Source organism: Chelonia mydas, chromosome 2, assembly GCF_015237465.2.
Source record: "Chelonia mydas isolate rCheMyd1 chromosome 2, rCheMyd1.pri.v2, whole genome shotgun sequence".
NCBI lineage: Eukaryota > Metazoa > Chordata > Testudines > Cheloniidae > Chelonia > Chelonia mydas.
This window is the reverse complement of record NC_057850.1, coordinates 139350021-139372374: the sequence shown is the minus strand read 5'-3', so window position 1 is coordinate 139372374 and position 22354 is coordinate 139350021. Positions and strand designations below refer to the sequence as shown.

General features: G+C 39.0%; 1 protein-coding gene across 3 annotated transcripts in view; it reads left to right on the top strand.

Annotated features, from left to right (window-relative positions):
• The window catches only part of ADCY2 (adenylate cyclase 2), a 432450-nt gene extending 411674 nt beyond the window's left edge, over positions 1-20776 (top strand). The window contains exons 20-25 of one of the 3 annotated variants that reach the window (XM_037893358.2): positions 2821-2979; positions 11021-11167; positions 12208-12315; positions 15176-15290; positions 18846-18970; positions 19954-20776. In XM_037893358.2, the coding sequence (XP_037749286.2) occupies positions 2821-2979; positions 11021-11167; positions 12208-12315; positions 15176-15290; positions 18846-18970; positions 19954-20106 (807 nt within the window). In that variant the 3' untranslated portion in view covers positions 20107-20776. Of the gene's footprint in view, positions 1-2820; positions 2980-3124; positions 4538-11020; positions 11168-12207; positions 12316-15175; positions 15291-18845; positions 18971-19953 lie in introns of those variants that run through there. The other 2 variants (XR_006288776.1, XM_043540281.1) reach the window with 2 other exon arrangements.
• Positions 20777-22354: the final 1578 nt, after the last annotated feature.

The window sequence follows — 22354 nt, the reverse complement described above, 5'->3', positions numbered from 1 at the left end:
TTTATCCAGAAGAACAGTATGTATTTTTGTGTGAAGGCTTACTAAGATTACTAAGTAGTAGTTGAAGAATGCATCAAATTATTTGCATAATCTTGTTCTTTAGTGCAATGTCTAGGGGTCTTTTTCAGACCTCCCAACAGTTTTACTCTGGTAGAACTCCACTGACTACATGGAAATTGCTGTTGATTTACACCAGTCTAAATTAGATCATAATCAGGCCCATATAGTCTTTAAATGTAATATAGAAATAATACCTTGGATTTATCCCAAAATATGTTAATCTAATGGAAAAGCTGTGCAAGCACCTCCAGAATGGATAACAGTGAAATTTTCAAAATCTGTACAGTAAAGTTACTATGATGAAATTGCCAAATTTGCAAAATACCACAATAACCCCAACACAACAATCTTAATTCCCTGGTATTGTGAATTGTCTAGATTTAGGAATTTATACGGTCCATGTCTATCAAGGTAGATCCAAGTATGCAGGGCATATAGGTATAACAGAAAAAGTTCCTTCTCATGGGATGACATTGTGCAAGAGTCAGAAAGCCACGAAATAAAATTAATTTTTTCAGCTACATACATGATCATTGCAGAGTCACAAGAAATTGGAAAGTAGTGAAGAGACTTAGGACAGCATGAGAAATGAGAATGGAGATGCTATGGTTGAAAAAGAAAAAATATATACTATATACTGTAATCTACTCTTATGGTGGGATTTAATACATGTAACAAAATTCCTCCTCTACCTTGGTGGGTCTTGCGCTTATTGGTGGATTTGCTCGCCTCAGAGATTCACAGCAGCCCTCAGTTTGGCTGTTTTCATGAACCCACAGTCCAGGTCAACTCCTCCTGTATCTGACCAGGAGTTGGAAGGTTTGGGAGGAACCCGGGCCTGCCCTCTACTCCGGGTTCCAGCCCAGGGCCCTGTGGAATGCAGCTGTCTAGAGTGCCTCCTGGAACAGCTGTGCGACAGCTACAACTCCCTGGGCTACTTCCCCATGGCCTCCTCCCAACACCTTCTTTATCCTCACCATAGGACCTTCCTCCTGGTGTCTGATAATGCTTGTACTCCTCAGTCCTCCAACAGTCCGCGTTCTCACTCTCAGCTCCTAGTGCCTCTTGCTCCCAGCTCCTCACATACACACCACAAACTGAAGTGAGCTCCTTTTTAAACCCAGGTGCCCTGATTAGCCTGCCTTAATTTATTCTAGCCACTTCTCGATTGGCTGCAGTTGTTCTAATCAGCCTGTCTGTCTTAATTGTTTCCAGAAAGTTCCTAATTGTTCTGGAATCTTCCCTGTTACCTTACCCAGGGAAAAGGGACCTACTTAACCTGGGGCTAATATATCTGCCTTCTATCACTGTCCTGTAGCCACTTGGCCCGACCCTGTCACAGACAAGACAGCATCACAAAAATAAACCTCCCAAAAGCAAACCTGTCAAAGATCTACTGCCACTTCTGCTACTAAAAATAAATGGTATTTGAGAAGAATCTGCTCTACTGCTTATATCCCTAGGTTAGTGGGCAAACAAATTTGTTTGTAGTATAGGCCTCATCATTTCAGGTATTGTTCTTGGGGCTGCCCAAAAATCTTTATAAACACTGTAGGAGAGAAGAAAAACTCTGATATGCACATTTTAAAAATGATTTTAAAATAAAAAATGTTAGGGTGTACAATTTTATGTGTAGTTTAATTAAAAATATTCAAAAATAGCTAATTTAAAAAATCCAGGTTTACTGTATCCCTTTAATATTTTCAGTTTTGTTACTCTTTTGCTTTATGAAACTTTGTCCAAACTCAGAACAAAGATTAATATTATGTTACATTGCTAGTCTCTGTGTACTGATCAACTGTCTGCTTTTTGCTGTAGTACACCCTCTTTATCAGGCTGATTGCATGAACCAGGGAAGATGAATATTAGTGTAGTGTGTACAGACAGTTCTTCTTAACTGTCTCATGTTACAAAGTGCAGTTGTAGCCATGGTGAGCCAAGGATATTAGAGAGACTAGATGGGTGAGGTAATATCTTGTATTGGATCAACTTCTGTTGGTGAGAGAGACACTGTACCGATGAAGTGAGCTGTAGCTCACGAAAGCTTATGCTCAGATAAAGTGGTTAGTCTCTAAGGTGCCACAAGTACTCCTTTTCTTTTTACTGTACCTTGAATGGTCCCTGAGAATATATGCTACCTAGTTATGTATGCTAAATAGTCTGTTCCACCTTGCATTTAGCTGTGATGCTCGGAGTATATTTCCCAGACCTGAAGAAGAGCTCTGTGTGGCTCGAAAGCTTGTCTCTCTCACTAACAGAAGTTGGTCCAATACAAGATATTACCTCACCCATCTTATCTTTCATATTACAAAAGAAATCGGTGTTTTAGACCCCAGTTTGCCTCTATCCCAAACAAGGTAGAAGTTACCTTATTTAGTAATTCTAAATTCTTTCTCTCATAAATTTTGAATTGTGAATCAAAAGGCACAGAAAGCATGGTTGGATAAAAAAAAGTAAATTCCCTATCATTTAAGGCATTTTACCCTGTGGAGTTTTTTCCCGCATTTTAGGTCAGTTTTCCACAGTGTCCCAGATTTTGGCCTTACTAAGTTGAGAGAAAAAACATATGTCAAAATGGGCACTTGGGAATAACTTCAGTGGAGTCTGGGGCTACCATAAAGTGGCCACATATACAAGAGAACCTTGATAACAGGGAGCCTCTTAAGGAGGGTGTACCGTGCTTATTTTGTCTCTTAAAACCTGTACTCGAGCAGGACAAGATGCCTATTGTTTCTTTACTTCTGTGTCCTCTTGTAACAGAATGAATATTACTGTAGGTTAGACTTCCTGTGGAAGAACAAGTTCAAAAAAGAGCGTGAGGAGATTGAGACCATGGAGAACCTGAATCGGGTGCTGCTGGAGAACGTGCTTCCTGCACATGTGGCTGAACACTTCTTGGCAAGGAACCTGAAGAACGAGGTCAGCCACTACTAACTATCAGCTCCTCTGTGATGAACACACAGAGACTGGGCATATCATTCAAAACAATCATTTAAGCAATAGGTCCTTATTGATGGGATTGTAAATTTACTAATTATTTTCTTTTCTTTATGATAATTTAAAGGTCTGTTTTACAACAGAGACTGTGGCATGGTAGCTTGCAATAGAAAGTGGGAAATTGTCTAAATGACAAAGTACTTTGTCATCCAAGAAGCAAGATACAGACATGGAAGGAGGAAAAGGGAGAGGGAAGGAGAAAGGAGACGATTGAATGGACCTGAATTTACAGTGAAATTAATTGTTTTCCTCTAGTGTCAATATGGAGCTGTATTTGAGTGCTGCATTTGCTGCTGATGTCAGGAGAGCCTAGCTATCAAAGGAAAAGTAAAAAAAAAAAAAAGACAGAGGGAACACATTCATTCAGAAAAGAATCTTTAAATGCCTCAGTATCCATTTCTTCTCTGCTTAAGGACTTGATGAAAAGTCCATGGAAGTCAATAGAAAGACTCCCATTGACTTCAGTGGGCTGTAGACCAGCGCCTAAATGTTCCTAAAGGTGTAGTAATGAAGAATGAAAGAAAGTGCTTACAAAGTAGAGAGTAAAATTCTTCACGGATCTGAACTATGCAAAAATAACTGTATTTAGCAGAGTAATGATTTCACAATAAATCAAAATAGATACTTAGCAGTGGTGTTTAATCTTTGATGGGTTAGGTCAGAAAGAGCACCGTTTCTTCCCTCATTTCAGCATGCAGTAAGACCTAATAGTAAAGTACTGCACATAAAAACTTTTCTGCTTTTCACTACCCATGAGCTGGTATCCACTCTGAAAAAAAATTGGCAGAAGATACCGGTGAACCACAGAAGTTTTTGGCTTTGTGCCAGGTTGGCACAGATCCAGTTCTCAGCTCAGGCGTTAAAGACAGCAAGCCATCAGGAGCCTACTTTCTCATATATGCTGTTGCAAAGCTGCCCGACAGAGTAGCACCATCTGCTCTCCTAACTATAGGCAACCAGATTTGTATTCTCACCCTCAAGCTTATTGTGATTGAAATTAGCTTTAGATAAATTTGCTGATGATCAGCAACTGTGATGTGCTGAGCCCTCCGAGCTGTCATGTCAAGCAAAGGAAAAATTGGTTTGGCATGCTTTAATGGCCCTTCCTTTAAAAAAAGATTAGAGTAATACTTCTGTTAGTTATTTTTCTCTTCAACTAGTTTCAAAGCCATTTCTCAAATGGACGAGATCCAGCTACTAGATTAATCTTTGGAAACACTTAGGAATATTAGCATACTGTTGCTTTATGTGTGCTGTGTTTTAAACATCAACTGTTTACTCAGATTTGTTTTAATTAATGACACTAAGGGTATGGAAAACCATTTAAAACTTTCTGATTTGTTGCATCTATGCGTACTACAAGCTTTCCTTTTAATATTGGGGAAGGGCCTTGTAGTTGGGAATGATGATAAAATATATAAAGAAAGTCAGGATAGCATGAAAATAAATTATTTTGAGATGGCCTCATTTCAGTGGTGGGGGTCAGAAGGATGGGGGGGAGTGTGTGCACACATACATGTATGTAAGAGTTGGATAAATAAAGGAGAATTTTTAAAGGACATTTTAAATCTCAGACAATTTACATTTGTTGTGTTCATAACCCATTGCATTTGCTTGTTCCAAACATTTGTGCAAACACAATTTCATTTAAGACTATGTTTGCGGAAAACAGTTTGACCCTGTTTCTAAAATTCATTTAATGATTAAACAAAATTTGTTTCAAAAGTAGTAATGTAGGATCTATTCCAGAATTTAATTTGTGAGATTTATGTGAAAGAGAAACAAGACAAGTATGGTAGGGAAGAAGAAACTATTGGGAAGAGAATGAAGGAGGAAAAAAGGAGGTAGATGGAGAATGAGTGGGATCGGATAGTGGGAATCTGTCTTTAAGAGACCCAGTAGTGGTCCACACCTGGAAGTGTAAATGGCTAATGCAGTGGTCTCAGAGCGAACTGTAATAAATGTCTATTTGTTGGAACCTCCTGGATTTTGTGTCTGTATCAGATACCAAACTGGGAACATTATCATCAGGAGAGATAAGGAAGGTAACAAAGGATGAATGGGAAGGATAGGAGACAGGGCTGGGATTTGAAAGATCCACTCTTCACTAGTGTTTACCCACTTAACATATGGTGTAGGCTCAAGATCTCTGTCACCCTCAATTTCTTTGAGAGGCAAAGCACTCAGGTAATGTGGGCACTTTACTACTGTGAGCTCACCTGCAAGCCCACTACAGAGTCCACTAATTGCTATAGTAATCTGTCCTTCCTCTGCAGCCGCCACCAGTACAGTGGTTAGACCAGCACTGCAGTCTGCCCCATTAGGAGGGATGTAAAGAAAGCAAGCAAGTGCCAGGCCCCTACCACAGATAGTGCAAAGCAGGACCTGATTGTTCCTCCATCCTTCACAAGATCTCTGGGACCAATCAAGTCAGCAGCTGGGCTGTGGAGGGGGGAAGGGCAGGAGGGCCTGGCAGAAGAGATTGAGATTCAATAGGAGGGGGAAGGGAACTTGCCGCAAGGAGCATAACATTTAATTTTGGTGGGAGATGGAAGCCATTCATTCCCAGACTGTTTCCTTTCCCTTCTCCCATCAGTACCTCTTTGCCCTGTGGAAGATGCTGCTTCCAAGTCCTGGGAACTTCCTTCTTTCAGAGGTGATCTCATTCATAGAAGATTAGGGTTGGAAGAGACCTCAGGAGGTCATCTAATCCAATCCCCTGCTCAAAGCAGGACCTTAAAAACCTCTAAGGATGGAGATTCCACCACCTCCCTAGGTAACCCATTCCAGTGCTTCACCACCCTCCTAGTGAAATAGTGTTTCCTAATATCCAACCGAGATCTACCCCACTGCAATTTGAGAACATTGCATTCTCCTTGTCCCTTGCAGATGTTGGCAACTGGGCAAGATCCTTCTCCAGGACTTTCTCCTCAGAATCGGAAGTGCAAGCTTGTTTCACTGTTTTTATTTTAAATTCAAAAATATATATTCTTTAAGTCATGATTTATTTGAATATTTGTTAATATTACATGGAAATAAAACTACCCTTTCCTTCAGTTAGTTACAGCTATTCAGGATGTCTGAGTGACAGACAGGGAAAGCATTGATGGCTATTGCATTAGATTTTCAAGTATACAGAAGCTTAGGCTTAATGTTTTGGAGAGTTCTGCTTTTCAGAGAAATGCTTTTCCCAAGTTAAAGAAGCCCTTATTATATCAACAAGCCAAATAACTTCATTAGATTGAAGTTCCTGTTTGAAATCCTCTCATCACCTGTGTGAGGGCCATGCTGACTGCTTGGCTTTGTGTAAACCTGACTCACTGGTGTCTTAGCCCTGATCTACACTACAAACTTATGTTGGTATAACGACGTCATTCGGGGGCATGGAAAATCCATAGCCCCTGTGTAATGCAGATATAGTGACCCAACTGCCAGTGTACACAGCACTATGTCGATGGGCAGGCTTCTCCCCTCAACGCACCTACGGCCTCTCGGGAAGGCAGATTGACTACACCAAGGGGAGAAGCCCTTCCATCAGCACAGGCATCTTTACTAAGCACTACAGCTGTACGGACAGCCGCACCGCTGCAGTGCTGTAAATGTACAGAAGCCCTTAGACATTAACACCAGGATCTACAGCATTAGCCTGTGTCAGAGACGTGCACAGAGTAGCTGAGCTCCACCTCCCCCTTCAACATATGCCATGCAGTGAGTTTGTCATCTCCAGTTTGTCTGTCCGTTTTTCAGGGTGGGGAGAGAGGAAGGGAGGGGTAACCCTGTTTTGCCACTGGCAAGGTTATATTTATATCTACACGTGGTACAGTCCCACTTGTAACCCTTTCTCTTCCGTTATTTGTCCATCTTCTTGGTGTACAACCAACAGTACTGGGGTGTAATGCACACTGATGCTTCCTGAGTCTCAGCAGCACATCTGTACCTCCACTATGCACATTCTCACAACAGTGCCTTACTCTCTCCCTTATCATTGCGCATTGCACAATTACCACTACTGCTTCTGGGCAATGAACCTATTCCACAGGGAAGACCACAAACACTCCTTCATAACAGCAAGGGTCTTGTGGCTTCTGTGGGTGATGTCTATATGGCAGATAACCCTGGGGTCCATAAGTGGACCAATATTCCATCTCGTTCAGTATCCTGTCTGTGACAATGGCCAGAACCAGATGCTTCAAAGGGAGATACAGGTAACACTGCAGTGGGTAGTTAGAGAATAATTTGTTCTTAGGGAAAGTCTCTTCCTAATCCCTATCAGTTATTGGTTGGGTCTTGCCCTTAAGCATGAGGTTTTATTTTCCTTCTAAAATATTTTTATCCTACCTAATATAACTATGGATGTTGTTATCCTAATAACTTTAACAAAAGGCTAATCCTTTTTTGAATCCTGCTAAGGACTTGGCTTTAACATTGTCTTATGGCAGCAAGCTCTTCACATTTATTATTCCTTGGGTAACAAAGTATTCCATTTAATCAGCTGCAGTTTAAATTTGTTGCATTTCAGTTTCATTGGCTGTCCCCTTGTTCCCATATTATGAGAGGATAGATGCACCTGGTTTATCTTTTCTATATCATTATCTCTCTCTGTGACATATTTTCAGCACTGTACACCCAATATCCCGTTCCTGATCAAAGTCCAACAGAGTGTAACCTTACTGATACATCCGTATTCTTGTTACTCTAATCTCATTTATATTCTTGTAGATTTTGCTGCGTAATTCCCACCATTCAGCAATTTTCTTCCATTAGATTTCATGTAATCTCTTAGGTGCGGTGTTGCATGTCCTCCACCACTCCTCTCTGATCTACTCTGTCCTCCCTGAATAGTTTATAGCCAGGTACTACATTATCCTGTTGATTTTTGCCGATCCACCATGTTTCACACACCCAGAATGCAAGATCAACTGAGTTAAGACACATTTAATACTTACACTGTGTTATTTACTAAACTAGGCTTATCTAGTGACTTCAGTGTAATTTAAGGCACTGTAGAATTTAGCCCAGTATATTTATTGAATAAATGAGTTGTTTCAACTTAAAACAGTATGTAGAATCTAGTACAATAGAACTTTGCTAATTAACCCCAATTAATGACCAGGAGGACCTTTGTGAATTACTGAATTTTAAAAATTATCAAGTAGGTGAGCAAACACCAGTTTTTAAGATGGATAAATGATCACCAAATGTAGTTTATTTATTTTGACATGCGTCGTTTATGCTAATATTTATAATATTAGATAATAGTAGTACATTTTATTTTTAAGAAGAAGCTTCAGTAATTAAAACCAACTATAGAAGTTTGCTGAGTGAAGAAAAGGAGCTCTTTTGTGTGCATTAGCTAGAGTCTGCTATAAATACTTTCCCTACTCTTTTTATAAAGATTATTGAATAGTTTCTCTACCATCTGCTCCCACCGAACACAGTTTGAGCAGCCTTTCACTCCTTTGAAATCCCAGCACTGTTTGGGTGGCTCAGACTATTTCACTTACAAAAACAAAATTCAGTGAGGATGAAAATGATTTGAGAAAGTAAAATGAAAACTGAGTTTACCACAGAAATATGTGCTGTCTGACCCCACTAAGCCATGGGGTGCAATCAGCACATAAAGAAGTCTAAACCAGGGGTTCTCAAACTTCATTGCACTGCGACCCCCTTCTGACAATAAAAATGACTTCGTGACCCCAGGAGGGGGGACTGAAGCCTGAGCTCACCCAAGTCCCACTGATCCGGGCAAGAGGGCCAAAGCTGAAGCTCAAGGGCTTCAGCCCCAGGCAGGGGGCTTGTAACCTGAGTCCTGTCGCCCAGGACTGAAGCCCTCGGGCTTTGGCTTTGGCCCTGGGCAGTGGGGTTTGGGGTTCAGCCCCTGGCCCCAGCAAGTCTACGCCAGCCCTTGCTGACTCCATTCAAAAGGGTTTGGGACCCCAAAGTTTGAGAACCACTGGTCTAAACTAACCTTTGGCTAAAATCCTCTTTAAGTCTTCTAGGTACATGCTGGGACATTCACTACATATTTTGGGGATATTAATGACATTAGACTTGGCTTTAATACTGAGCCAACCCGTACGGGCCAAGAGAAGTCACTTTGGGTCCAACCTGAGAAAGTCCTTAGGGCCCTCAAATCCTGTTGACTTCAGAGGGAGAGTTAGGTTGGTCAGCACCTTGGAGAATCAGGCCCTTTTTTCCTCTCTTCCTGCGGTGTTTTAGATTTGTAATTTTGAAAGCTAAACTTGAAAAATATACCTAAGCTGAAACAATGTGATGTAAAGGTGTCTGTGGGATGTCTCCTTGTAACAGATGAGCCTGCCAGCATGTCTGATATCCCAGAAAAATACATTTGTTATCTATATTGAGAAAGATACTGGTCATAGGACTTTGTAGGACTTGATAAATTTCTATAAAGGTTGCTTGAGACCTACCTGTACAGTGCCTGTTCCCCACAGACTGTTTTGTGGCACACAGCACACATTTTCTTGACTAATTTTTCATTTTACCTTGACAAGTCACTGTTAAATTATACTAGTTATGCATAAAACTTCAGACACAGTCAGGCAGTGTTGATGGTCCTAGCTACAGGGACACATCAAAGAAAAATGAATTACTGAACACCATTTCCAGCCTTACCACCTTGCACAGCAGTACGTCACATGTGGGCCTTTAATATACTTAAGTTTTTATCTTCAAAGCTAACAGGGAAGCATATTAAGCTTCTGATACAGCTCCCTGAATGCTGTAGTAATTTAACTCTTAGAACATGGATAGAAAATGCAGAAATACTCAGAGCCATCTAACTCCCTCAGACTGGAGACATGCAATCTTCCCTGCTTTCATTTTCTTGCCCCCCAGAAAATGGGACACACCTATATTGAAATGGAAATGAAATCAGTGGGAGTACTCATGTAAATAAGATGAACAGGATTTGGCCTTATAACACCATTATAATCTTCCTTAAGACACATATACTGCACGGTCTCTTCTTAGTAGTTGATTTTGGCACATCTTAAAGTTTTGTGTTGGCCTACATGAGTATGAAGATGCTAGCATCAGAAGTATTTTTTTTTTGTTTCCTATAAGTGACTTAAATTTATCCTCCAGGTGAAGGGATGAACTTATGGCTAAGGCAGTGAATGGGGACTGAGGAGATCTGGGTTCAATTCTTGGCTGTGCCACAGACTTCCTCTGTGACCTTGGGCGAGTCACTTCAGCTCTGATCCACAGCCCATTAGTGAATGGAACTGAAACTGACTGAGGTCAATGGAAGTCTTTCCGTTGACCTCAATCAGTTTCAGATCCATTCTCTAATCTCTTTGTCTCAGTTCCGTCTCTGTAAAAAGGGGATAATGCTTACTTTCTCTCATCCTTTCTCTTGTCTATTTAGATTGTAAACTATTTGGGGCATAGACTGTGTCTCTTGCTACGCATTGGTACACTGGCTAGAACAATGGAGGCATGATCTTGACTGTGTCCTCCAGGAACTACTACAATACATATAGTTAATAGTAGAATAGAGATTGTTTTGTAAATTATAGGTCCAGCCCTGCAGTCAGTCCTGTTCAAGTCAAAGGCAGTTCTGTGCATCGAAGGCTTGCAGAAATAGACCCTATTTCATTAGCATTATAAGATAACTTATTTTCCAGGGTTTATATTAATGGAAAAAATCAAGTAGCTTTAAAACACTTTGAATGTTTCTAATTTTGTACATTGAAGGTTTATTTAACAAATATGTTTAATTTGTTTTTAATTACCTACTGTAGATTAAACAAACTCTAGCTAACAAGAATAAGAAACATCAGATTGTAAGAAATTAGTTCCGTGTACCAGTACGTGGGAATCTTGGGAGGACATCTACTCCCACTAACAGTCCTCTCCATCATGTCTCTTTCTTCCACACTATACCTTTATGGTTGATGAATCTTTTGTATTTAGAGCTTTGTTCTTTTCTTTTGGGCAGGATCTATATCACCAGTCATATGACTGTGTCTGTGTCATGTTTGCCTCTATTCCGGATTTCAAAGAATTTTACACAGAATCTGATGTAAATAAAGAAGGCTTGGAATGTCTCAGACTGCTAAATGAGATCATTGCTGACTTTGATGATGTAAGTACTAGTAATAACAACTATTATACAAATTAAATCTTGAGACCAATTTGTAAAATAGTGAATGAGAATGTTTGAGAGAGCAATTGAGAGGACGGTTTGGCAGGAAATTTTTAAGTGTCCATTTCATATGGATATTTTGATAGAGATTTGGGTCTAAGAAAAGATTTGTATATGTCATAGAGCAGATCATACTCTGGCATATGTATCCTACTGCCATTGATCCACTTCAGGGAGAGCCTTGCACATGTGTCTGAGGGAGAAGTTTGGCCCTTTATTTATTCAACACAACACCCTCATATCAGAAACTTACCACAGTTTTCGAACTGCAGTGCCTAAAAGTTGGTACCTAAATTTGTTTCCCTTGAAATTAATCATACTTCCTTACATCTGATCTGTATTAGTCTAAGTTTTTCTGGTTTTTGAGTGACTAATAAGAATGTGAAGGTTTTAAAACCCATCATTCTCCTAAACTAAAGGCAGATGCAGACTGAGGAACTGATGGCAGAATTTGAAGACAATTACAGCTGTGCAACACACTGCAGACAGCATTTGACGTGCACACACTCAGAGGGAAATTGCAATGCGTGAGACAATAAACAGGGAACCCCAACTCCTATATTTTTTTTACAAAGTCACATACTCAAAATGCAGAAAAAGACTTACCTGTTGGTTCATGTGACACAAGTAGGAACCTTTTTATGCCCGCAGATGCATGCAGATCCCATTGGCTACAAGAAATGGTACACATGTAAAAGAGAAGAATTTGGCCCATACTTAACAGCAACTATTATATTCTAGATCATACAATACTGAAAAGATGTTCAGTGTAAGCGTAAAGTGGACCATTGCACTTTACGGTCATTCTAAATCAGAACAAAATTCCATGTGGAATTACATCCATCAAAGTGTATTCAACTTATTTCTTCTAACAAGAGGTAGAAGACAGCATTGAGGATTAAGTATCAGAATACTGTTAAGGTGTATAGCTACCAGACACTGAGAATCTGGGTAATTGAATAACTCTTATTTCTTCACAGTTGTTGTCTAAACCAAAATTTAGTGGAGTTGAAAAGATCAAGACCATTGGAAGCACTTACATGGCAGCTACAGGACTGAGTGCTACGCCCAGCCAAGAACACAGTCAGGTACAGCAAAGACATAAACAGCTTGCTAGGTAAAAGTTGTGTTCACATGAAGTTTAAAGTATATTCAGAGGGATTCAGTGTATTGCAGGACTAGCATGGATTTTATCATATTGGACAAGATTTTGTATATTTTTATTCACTAAATTCTTCAAGTTTCTGTGAACTATTACTCTTCACACAGTGTAACATAAAAGGACCTCTTTGCAGTTTCTCAATCTAAATATGGCATTTTAGTTCCAAAACCACTATTCCCTATTATAGTGCAACAGTTCTCAGAAGCACTTTGCTAGAATAGATTTAGAGAGTTCTATGAAAGACTTCAAAAATTGGTGTTTCATTACATGTGTTCCAAGGAAAACAACAAACAAACAATCAGCTGTATACTTCGGGTTTGCCTACACGATCCTGCTGTTTGGACTAAAAGGGTGTAAACTGGAGCACACACCAGCATGCTGCATTGTAAATGTTCCTAGTAGACCCTGTGAGCATGAACTAAAAAGGTACCTAGGTTCACATTAAACTAGTTCTGTTAGTTATTGTAAAATAGGATATCTACACAAACTGCTAGACTTAATCCTGCATTGCAATGGGATGGACAAGATGAGCTTGACGGGTCTTTCCTAGTTCTAATTTCAGTGATTCCATGAACAGTCACACAGACCAGTCGAATTGCCTGGTCATATGGTGGTGACAATTTAAATTGGGATTGAAAGGCAGTGTGACAGAGTGTATCTCTATAGCCTGCCACATTCCCCCCCCTGCAGTTCAGGTCCTCTGAAGTGCTTTTGCTAAACCATCGTTGATTTGGACATTTACGGGTTGAGAGAGGAACATCCTCAGTGGGAGGTACTTGGCTGTAGATTTTGCTTCCCCCTGGATCTGCAGCAGAGCAGCCTGTTGAACTCCAGTGCATGTTGTAAGAATAATTTTTGAGAAGGGGCTTGGTTTTGGAGTGGGGCAAGAGTCTTTTACTGTTCAGTAAGTCTTTACTCGCAGAGCCCAGAGATTGTGCAAAGTGAGCACTTGTATAAACAGAGAAAGAAAGAAATATATCATTACAACATCTATCAACACACAATTATGTAAGTTATTACTAGGATTCTAAGCTCCTTGAGGCAGGGTTCATCTCTATGTTCTGTCTGTGCAGTGCTTAGCACAATGGGTCCCAGTTGGGTCCTTCAGCACCATCACAATACAAATACATTAGTAATAATATTTCTTTTTTTCCAGCATGTTGCCAAATGCAAAAGTGATTGAATTTGGGCTGCATTGTGAACATGGAGATGTTGCTACCAGAAATTTTAGAGACTTTACAAATATGGCAGGTTAGGCATAGTGCTATTCACACACACATGCATGTACACACACAGTTATTTATTAAGAGTTTTAAATATCAAAATATTAAAAGTAAGGAATCTCCAGATTAAAAATTCTTCATTATCTAGCTTCTCCAAAATGATGCTCATGAATTGTAATCAGAGTGGGTATCTAGCAGCCACAGTGAAAGAAGAAAGACCATTTGTATGCATAAAATAATGTAAACTAGACATCAAACTTTCGCCATGTTGTTTCAAGAATATATGGTCTGCCATTAGCTGTAAATCATCCAGCCACACAGAAATTCCAGCCAGTTTCAGCATAGATACTAATGCAATAAATTAATATTGAGATAGCCAAAGGAAAACCCAGTCAAAATATACCTTTTTTCCTCCTTGCCTTGTTGTATTTTATTGTATCTAATACAATTTAGCTATACTAGGCTGTTGTCGTCTTGACCAATTTTCAGTTCAGGTCACTGACCTAGCTTCCAGGGATAACAGGCACTTCATGATTCCTGATTATTCAGTACTGGTCTCCTCCTGATCAGCACAAAGGGCTTGCTTCTCCTCTCACCTGCACTGTTGTAAATCAGGGTTAACTCCATTTAAATCAATGGAATAACAGCAGTGTAAGTGAGAGTAGAGTTGTGTCAAACAGTTAAGTCTTATTAGACTGCTTCTGAATGTTGTTTGTCACTGAACATTAAATTGAGACATCTGTGTTGAATTTAAAGCAATATCCTAGTCTTGAAGATGTTACTTTATCAATCAAGTCACCCAGCCTCCTAAAATACATTTACCATATTAATAAAATGTCATATTCCAGATCATTTGCTGTAGCATAGCAGGCATGAAGCATATTCAGTGGCTTCTATTTGAGTAAATTGATTTCTTTTTCTGTCACCCAATTAGAATCTTTCTGCTAAATATTGATGTATATTCTGCAAAATATTTACCTACATTTAAATTATTATTTCTTAACAGCTTGTGTTCCTACTTAAATTGCCTGTTAGCAAATAAGTGAATGTAATTTTTATGCTTTGAATACAACAGACTGCGCTGCAGTAATGCTTTTCCATTACAATTTGAAACTGTGTTTGACTTATATATATTTGATTTACTAAAACCAGTTGCACTCATAAAACTGAAAGTAGAAGAAAATTATAAGATCAAGCTCACTGTGTTTTTACACCTACCTTAATATTTGTGAAGTTGTTTATAAGTATCTAGAAAAGGAGAGGATTTCATTAACACACGCACGTGCGCGCGCCCATCCTGGACATCTGTGCATACATTAAGTAAAAGAGACAATACATTGTTATGCCCTAGTTGATCCTAGCTGAAGCTGAGCAGATTTCAGTTCCTACCATTGGGTATTGTCTATCACAGCAGCTTTGTTTCTCATGCAACGTACTCTCATATGACAATATGTTGAAGATTCTGAGTATTTTGTGCATGTTCTTGCAGCAACTGAGTTCACAGAAAACATTTTGATGATTCTGGTTCTGTGGATTCCTATTTATTTGCTTTTTTATATTCAGGAACCTGAACGACAGTATATGCACATAGGAACTATGGTGGAGTTTGCATTTGCTCTTGTGGCAAAACTGGATGTAATAAACAAGCACTCATTCAATGACTTCAAGTTACGAATAGGTATGTGGCACAAGAGTCTTACAAGAATATTTTGCAAGGGAGAATTCAGTGTGAAATATGAGTACATTAAAAAGATTGAATGGTATTGCCATTGACTTCCTCTGCAGTTGTGGCCTTAGATGTGTCTCAAGGTGGGCACCCAAAAAATGGAGGCATTCAGAATTATAGGCTCCATTGAGAATATTGGCCTTTGTGTCTGAAATGGTTTGATAGTGACTCATCAGTCTTTATCCTAAATATTTTTAAACATTTTTAACTTTTAAAATGTAAATGGGAGAGGAGGCAAAAAGAATCCTGAGTGGGATTTTCAAAAGCACCTAAGTCATTCGGTGCTGAAAATATGACCCACCTTGCCCAATCTGAAATAATGAAGTCTTATGTTCTATTCTCTTGTATATTGGTTGCTGTTCATTTTAAACTGTCCTCATATTTTTCAAGTGATAAAAATAGTAAAAGTATGTTGTTTTCTGCAAAATGTACAGATCTAATTCTCTGTTTTAAACCAAACCTCCCAAGATACAAGAAAGTTGGACCCACCCCTTTCCTTCAAAAACAGCTGGGAATCGCATATAGATGGGAGCAACATCAGTTGCATAACTGGCAGAACTAGTGTTATGTTGTCCGCTTCTCCTTTCTATTACACCCCTACAATTATTGGAACATAGCAGCCTCAAACACTAAGATTTTTTTAGTCAATTCTATTTGTTAAGGATATCACTTATCATTCAGTTTCTAGCTTCTTCTCCTAAAGTATCATGACATTTTTCAAAATAAAGGCAAGGTTGTTATCACTAAGCCAGGAAAAGGAGACAAAATGAATTTATAACTGGCAGAAGCCCATATATCCCAAGATTAAATTTCCCAGTAATAATTTGTGATAGTTTTTGAATGCAAAATGAAATTTAGAAAGTGTGAAATGCAAGCAGTGAATAACTATTGGACACCTATAAATCCATCCTGTAAACATGCCTGAAGTATGGTTTCTAATTAAACAGCAGCTAGTCACCTTTCTAGACTTCCTTGCAGTGTAACTCCCATGTATTGTGCCTGCTGCTTGTGCTCTCATGTTTAGTTCACAGTGCCACCCCTGTGGTAAGAGTTTGGCATTAGTCTCATATTAATTATTCATGTACTCCTCAAACGTTTTGCCATCATTGGCAATTTAAAAACAAGACTATGTTTTTGTAAAAGCTGTGCTCTAGGAATTATTTCAGGGATGTTCTATGGTCTGTGTTATACTGGAGGTCAGAGTAGATGATCATAGTGATCCCTTCTGGCCTTGGAATCTATGAATCCTTTGGGAGTAGTATTCTTTGTAGGATAAGCCACAGTTAGTAGGAACAGCAAAGCAAAGATGAAATATCTCCCTCTCCCTTCCCTTTCAGTTCAAAGCGAATATAAGTCGGTGGGTTTATCAAGAGAGGTGGAGTTATAATCCTGTAGGAAATGGAAATTCTCTTATTCCCAGTCAGTGGTTTAATTCAAACAACACGACCTGTAAGGCAGTGGTATCAGCAGCATCAGCATTATGTGACGAACAAGTGCTGATGAAAGTCAAGGGCTAAACCCACACACTAATTGTAGTACAAAAGATTATATTGAAGCAGTGTTCGTGGAGCAAACTTCTCTAAACAACACTATTGACGTGACTTCTATGGGGGGGGGTTACTGTATAGTCTATAAAAATTGTACACCTTTGCTTAATGGGGTTAAGAGAGAGAGATGTTAAAGGTTGTTCAAGTAACAATCAACAAGGACATAGTTCAGATGCAATCGTAGTTTCCTACTGTTTTGGTTACCACATGCAATTGTGATGCTCCTGCAGCTGAGTTAAAGAGAGGATTACATTTTTGCTGATTTTGAGCATCCCTAGTGGTTGTTTTGTGTCGCTCTTATTGGATATCACACACACTCTCATTTATCTAGCTAAGCTATCTGTCTAAGCTATTTGAGGTGTTTCTAGAGCGCTAGTCACCCTAGTATCTCCTCCATGCACAGTCTCGCCAGGCAGACCAAAAATAATAAAAACAGATTTAGAGCAAGTCTCCTCTGTCCATCCAATATCATGATCTGTTAAGCCTAATGAACAGTTTTTGCCTTTCTCAATTAATCTAGCGAAGGCCTTAAGCAACCTATTAAAGGAATTAGTATATTCAGAAGCTAAGGAGCCAAGTGCTCAGACAAACATTTATAGCCCTCTACCTGGTATCACTTGGGAGCTGCACCTTTTCCCAATTATCTGTATTTAACAGCTGTAACCACTTCCTCCATGTTAATGAACCCTGTAGGGCCTCTGTCATCATCCCCCAAGAGGGATGATTAATTCCTTCAAAGAACTAGTGCATCTGCTAAGTAGAGGCATTTGGATAGGAGCTGTATAATTCTTTATAGAAACCCATCAAGGCATTGTTGATACTCTTACTATGGGAGTGCCACATTCCCTTTGTTGATAGCTTCATTCCATTTTTTTTAAGCATGGTCCATAGGCTAGGTTATAATTGTAGGATTACACTACTCTCAATCCCCACCCAATCAGAGTTCCCACTGATGTCAAGGGCATGTTTGTATGAAGTTCCAAGATAGTATAAATAAAAATTAAACAAGAGCCATGTTCTGTTTATTGATAATGAAACTTATGTCACATGAGAGTCATTCCCGCCCCTCCCCCGCTTCTCAAAAATTGTGGTGTTTAGATGCTGCTTGTAATTATTAGAACTGGGAGCACTGGCTGTTGGGAGTCTGAAAGGACAGGAAATAGGAAGGGGGGGAGGGAGTTGAGGAGGCGGAGTGAGAGCTACCGAGGGTGCAGCAGCAGCTCGGTAAAGAGGTTTCCACTTTAAAAATAAAGTCCTATAGAAGTTTGTTAGTACCTTACCTGGTTGCTACAACAAAAATGAACTCAGGAACCACGAATGACTGCAGGATGGAATTGCCTACAGTTTCTTGGGTGGCTGTGTATGATCTTATTATTCCCTCTAGCAATCTGTATCAAAGCTAATGTTTTACTACCATAACACACTGCTTAAGCAGAAGGTATGAATGTAATCATGTAGATTTATTTATTAGCCCAAACACTCTAGGTTAATGCTATCAGCAAAAGATGGTCCTATAAGTGAGAACTCATCTTTTCCGAGTCCATTAGTCTACTTTGTATGTCAGAAACAAAAGAATGCTGTAAAAGTAATTAGATTTGGCAGTCATTGTTTTAATATTGAAGGTTATTCCCATTCGCTATAGAGACTGAAGGAAATTCTAGTACATCTATTTAATTGAAGGTAGAGACGCTCTCTAAAGATGGCACTAGCAAATTATTAAGAAACTATAAAAGGAAAATAATTTTTGTGAAATTGAGGTGGGCTAACTTGGCATTTTTATTACTAATATCCTGCTGCAGTAAGTGATCAAATACACTTGGGGCCATACCATTTATTATTGTGCCCTCTATCGAGCATAGGCCAAATACAATGTTCATTTACTTTATATTTGAGCTAAATATACTACTCATCCTTATTGGTAAATTCTCATTAACACAGAGGGTCAACCAATGTTTTACAGGCATCAACCATGGACCTGTAATAGCTGGAGTAATTGGAGCTCAGAAACCACAGTATGACATTTGGGGCAACACAGTGAATGTGGCTAGCAGGATGGACAGCACTGGTGTCTTAGATAAAATACAGGTATTTCTTTTTTCATGTTACTATTTGAGTGACTTACTCCTTCAGAAACAGATCATCATGTTGATAGATTAAATGAATCAATGAAGTGTTCTTAGCGATGAACCAGGCAGATTGACAATATTGGGGGGCAGCCTCTAGGCATCTGCAGCCCAAAAGGGTCACACAGAATGTGGGCCAGCAGTCGGAGATGCACAGTACAGAAAGATCAGGCCCTGAAAAGGGAAAGTAAAGATTTAAAACACATTTAGTCACTAAGGAAAAGCAGCAGTAGCAAAATAACTGTTGGTGTTCTAGAGTGACAAGGTAAGGGAGGTAATGTCTTTTATTGGACCAACTTCTTCTGGTGAGAGAGAGAAGTTTCGAGCAACACAGCTCTTCTTCAGGTCTGGGAAAGGTACTCGGAGCATCACGGCTAAGTGCAAGGTGGAACGGATTGTTTAGCGTAACTAGGTAGCACATATTCTAAGGGACCGTACAAAGTAGAATGGCCCATTAACACCTTTGCCATCACAGGACAAAAAGAGGGGGCTAGTGGGTTACAGATTGTTGTAATAAGCCATAACCAGTGTCTCTGTTCAGTCCATGGGCTCTACATGAATGATACACAGTTCTTGAAAATCTGAAATGCTTTTTGGAATACCATATGGTAAATTAAACAAATGTTGTTTTTAGTGCTAATTGTGCATCTGCAGGCCCCGTGTCTTCAAACATAAGCACATCAGGTAAGATGCCTAAAACAGGTGTTAAGCACCTAAATAACAGATTATTTGATGGCTCGCATATGAAACTCCTGAGTGACTCAGTGTAGGTGCTCAAGATCGAAAAATGAGCCTCCAGTATTTTGGTGCCTTTTAAAGATCTTCCAAGCATCATGACAATAACTTTGAAAGCATCCAGGCTGACTTCTGTCCTAGATGCTAAAGAGAGATTATTATTCTCTCTTTTTGTGCTCATCATTTAAAAAAAAATATTATATGTTTCAGGTTACAGAGGAGACAAACAATGTCTTACAAACGCTGGGGTATATGTGCACTTGCAGAGGAATAATAAATGTAAAAGGAAAAGGAGAACTGAAAACATATTTTGTACATACTGAAATGACAAGGTCCCTTTCACAAGGGAATGTGGCATCCTGAAGAATATTTTTAGGTGTCAGCGATACCATATTTTCAGGAAAGTATCACACACTTTTTAACTCCATTTTGGCCCTTAACATGAATGTGCGTGTTATTTTCCAGTATTATGGAACTGTTATTTTCGTATGGCTGCAGAATGGTCCAATGATCCAGCAGTACGCACCTCGCTATTCTTATATTCCAGGGCAGTTGTGTTGTGTGCTATAGGACTGGAAGACTGTACTACAACTTGCACTGTTACTTCAAGACAAGAAAGAAGAAACAGAGATTGATAAAGAGACTAAAATGCAGAGGCTGATACCAAAGGGACTAAGATGATGTTAGTGATAAACAAAAACAATCTTAAGGCAATAAAGCTAGGGGTGCATAATATTTTCTGGTGCATGATGTTTCCTGGAAGATACAGTAGCTCCCCAATAGCATCCACTAGTCTGACATTAAAATATACAGTATTTGTAAATAAGTTGATTTTGTCCCTCCATATACAGTTTGGATATGTTCACCAGCTGTGTCTCGTAGCCAGTGACATGTTCAGGGTACCTGGTTGGCATTCTTTCCTGGAGACTGTCCTAACAATAAAGGAGCAGTTTTGTACAAACACGTCAGCTGTTTTAATGCCATTGTCTTTTGTAAGGTTAATTCATTAAAAGTTTGTATGTACTTTGTCTTACACTTTGTCTCTTAGTTTTGCTTCTTTCCACATGGTTCAGCAAATAGTTCCATTGGTAACAAGAAATAATTTCCCAGATTCTACCCAGAGGAAGCCATCGGTCATTTATCTCTAAGATTTCCTCTGAATGTCTCCCATCTTCCTATTGTAAATATTCTCTAGGAAGGATATCTTGTTCACACATAATATTTCATCTCTAGGCTTTGACTATGCTCTAACCTTGTGTGTGTGTCATTACAGTCATGCAGACAGTATTTCCTGCCAATAACAGGTCAAAGCAATCACTTCAAACCCATTTTTGATTAAATTTGTTTATGCCAGATATGAATTACTATACACATTTGGAAATTACAGTATCTGTCACTTTTAGTCTGTCAATTCAAGGTTAGGCTTTTCATATACAGTCTCACACATTTTGGAAACTTGTAGCATATCTAGCATTCAATTTGCAGAATAAAAATACTCCAAGTAAAAAGCTGCTCTTATGCTTTATGATTTTGCAAAAGGTCACATAAAGTTTAGTGTTTCAATACTCTATTACTGTGTAACATTTGAAAAGGCTTGAATGTGACTGAGCCAATGAAACAACAAATGACTATGTCTATATTCTGAGAGTTTATTGTACCAAATTAGCTATCGGTTTACAAACCAATGTAAATCCGTGCAGCCTATAATGTGGAAGCTGTTATATCGATATAAACATGTTTATAGTGGTAAAACCTATTTTGGTAACTTTCTAAACCGATATAAGTAAATGGCACAAAAATTGTGTGTTGACCACTCTTAATATCCATATGCTATTCTGACATTTTGGTGTTACGCACAAATGTTTGCTATGATAGAGCCAAATCCTGTCCCAGAGAATAAGAAAGCAGAGTTACACTGAAATTCATCATCTGCCTGTTATTAAGGCAGTAGAATTTATACTGTCATCATTAGAGTGGATCAAAAGACCTGGGTAAAGGATGTGCACCATGAGTAGTGGGTAGTCCTGCTGCTTTCTTAGAGTTCTGTTCTGGATACAGGCTCCAAATGGAACAATGTATCGCGGGCTTACTTATTGTTTGGTGTGCTAGGCTCATTATTACCCTCCTGACAGTGCCCTCCTCCACACTGGCAGAGCCAGTTGCGAATGAAGAGAGAGAAAAAAAACCAGTTTGTAGATATTTGTCATTTTACTTGTTAACTACAAAATTAGATAGTAATACAGAGTACAAGTAATTAATATTTTTTAAATGCTGTGTCCAGAGACAGACAGGGTCTTATACTTCGTAAAGATCACCTTGCATCCCATTTTTGTTATCTTTGTTTCATGCATTTTAAAGTATTTAAATAAAAGACATCAGTGCATCTGCTTTTTCCACTGATGTACAACTACAGCCTGCTTGCTAAAGAAAAACAAACAGCTATGCAAATTTGGAAGACAATACAGTTGAAAGTCTCCATCTCATTTTGTATTCAGAGCCTTATGTCATGACACTCAAGTAGATATGTCAACAAACTTTCAAATACCATGAGATTTACTGTTAAAGTAGGTGTTTAGCTTTTCCTCTGAAAAGCAATTTGTCTTTCACATGT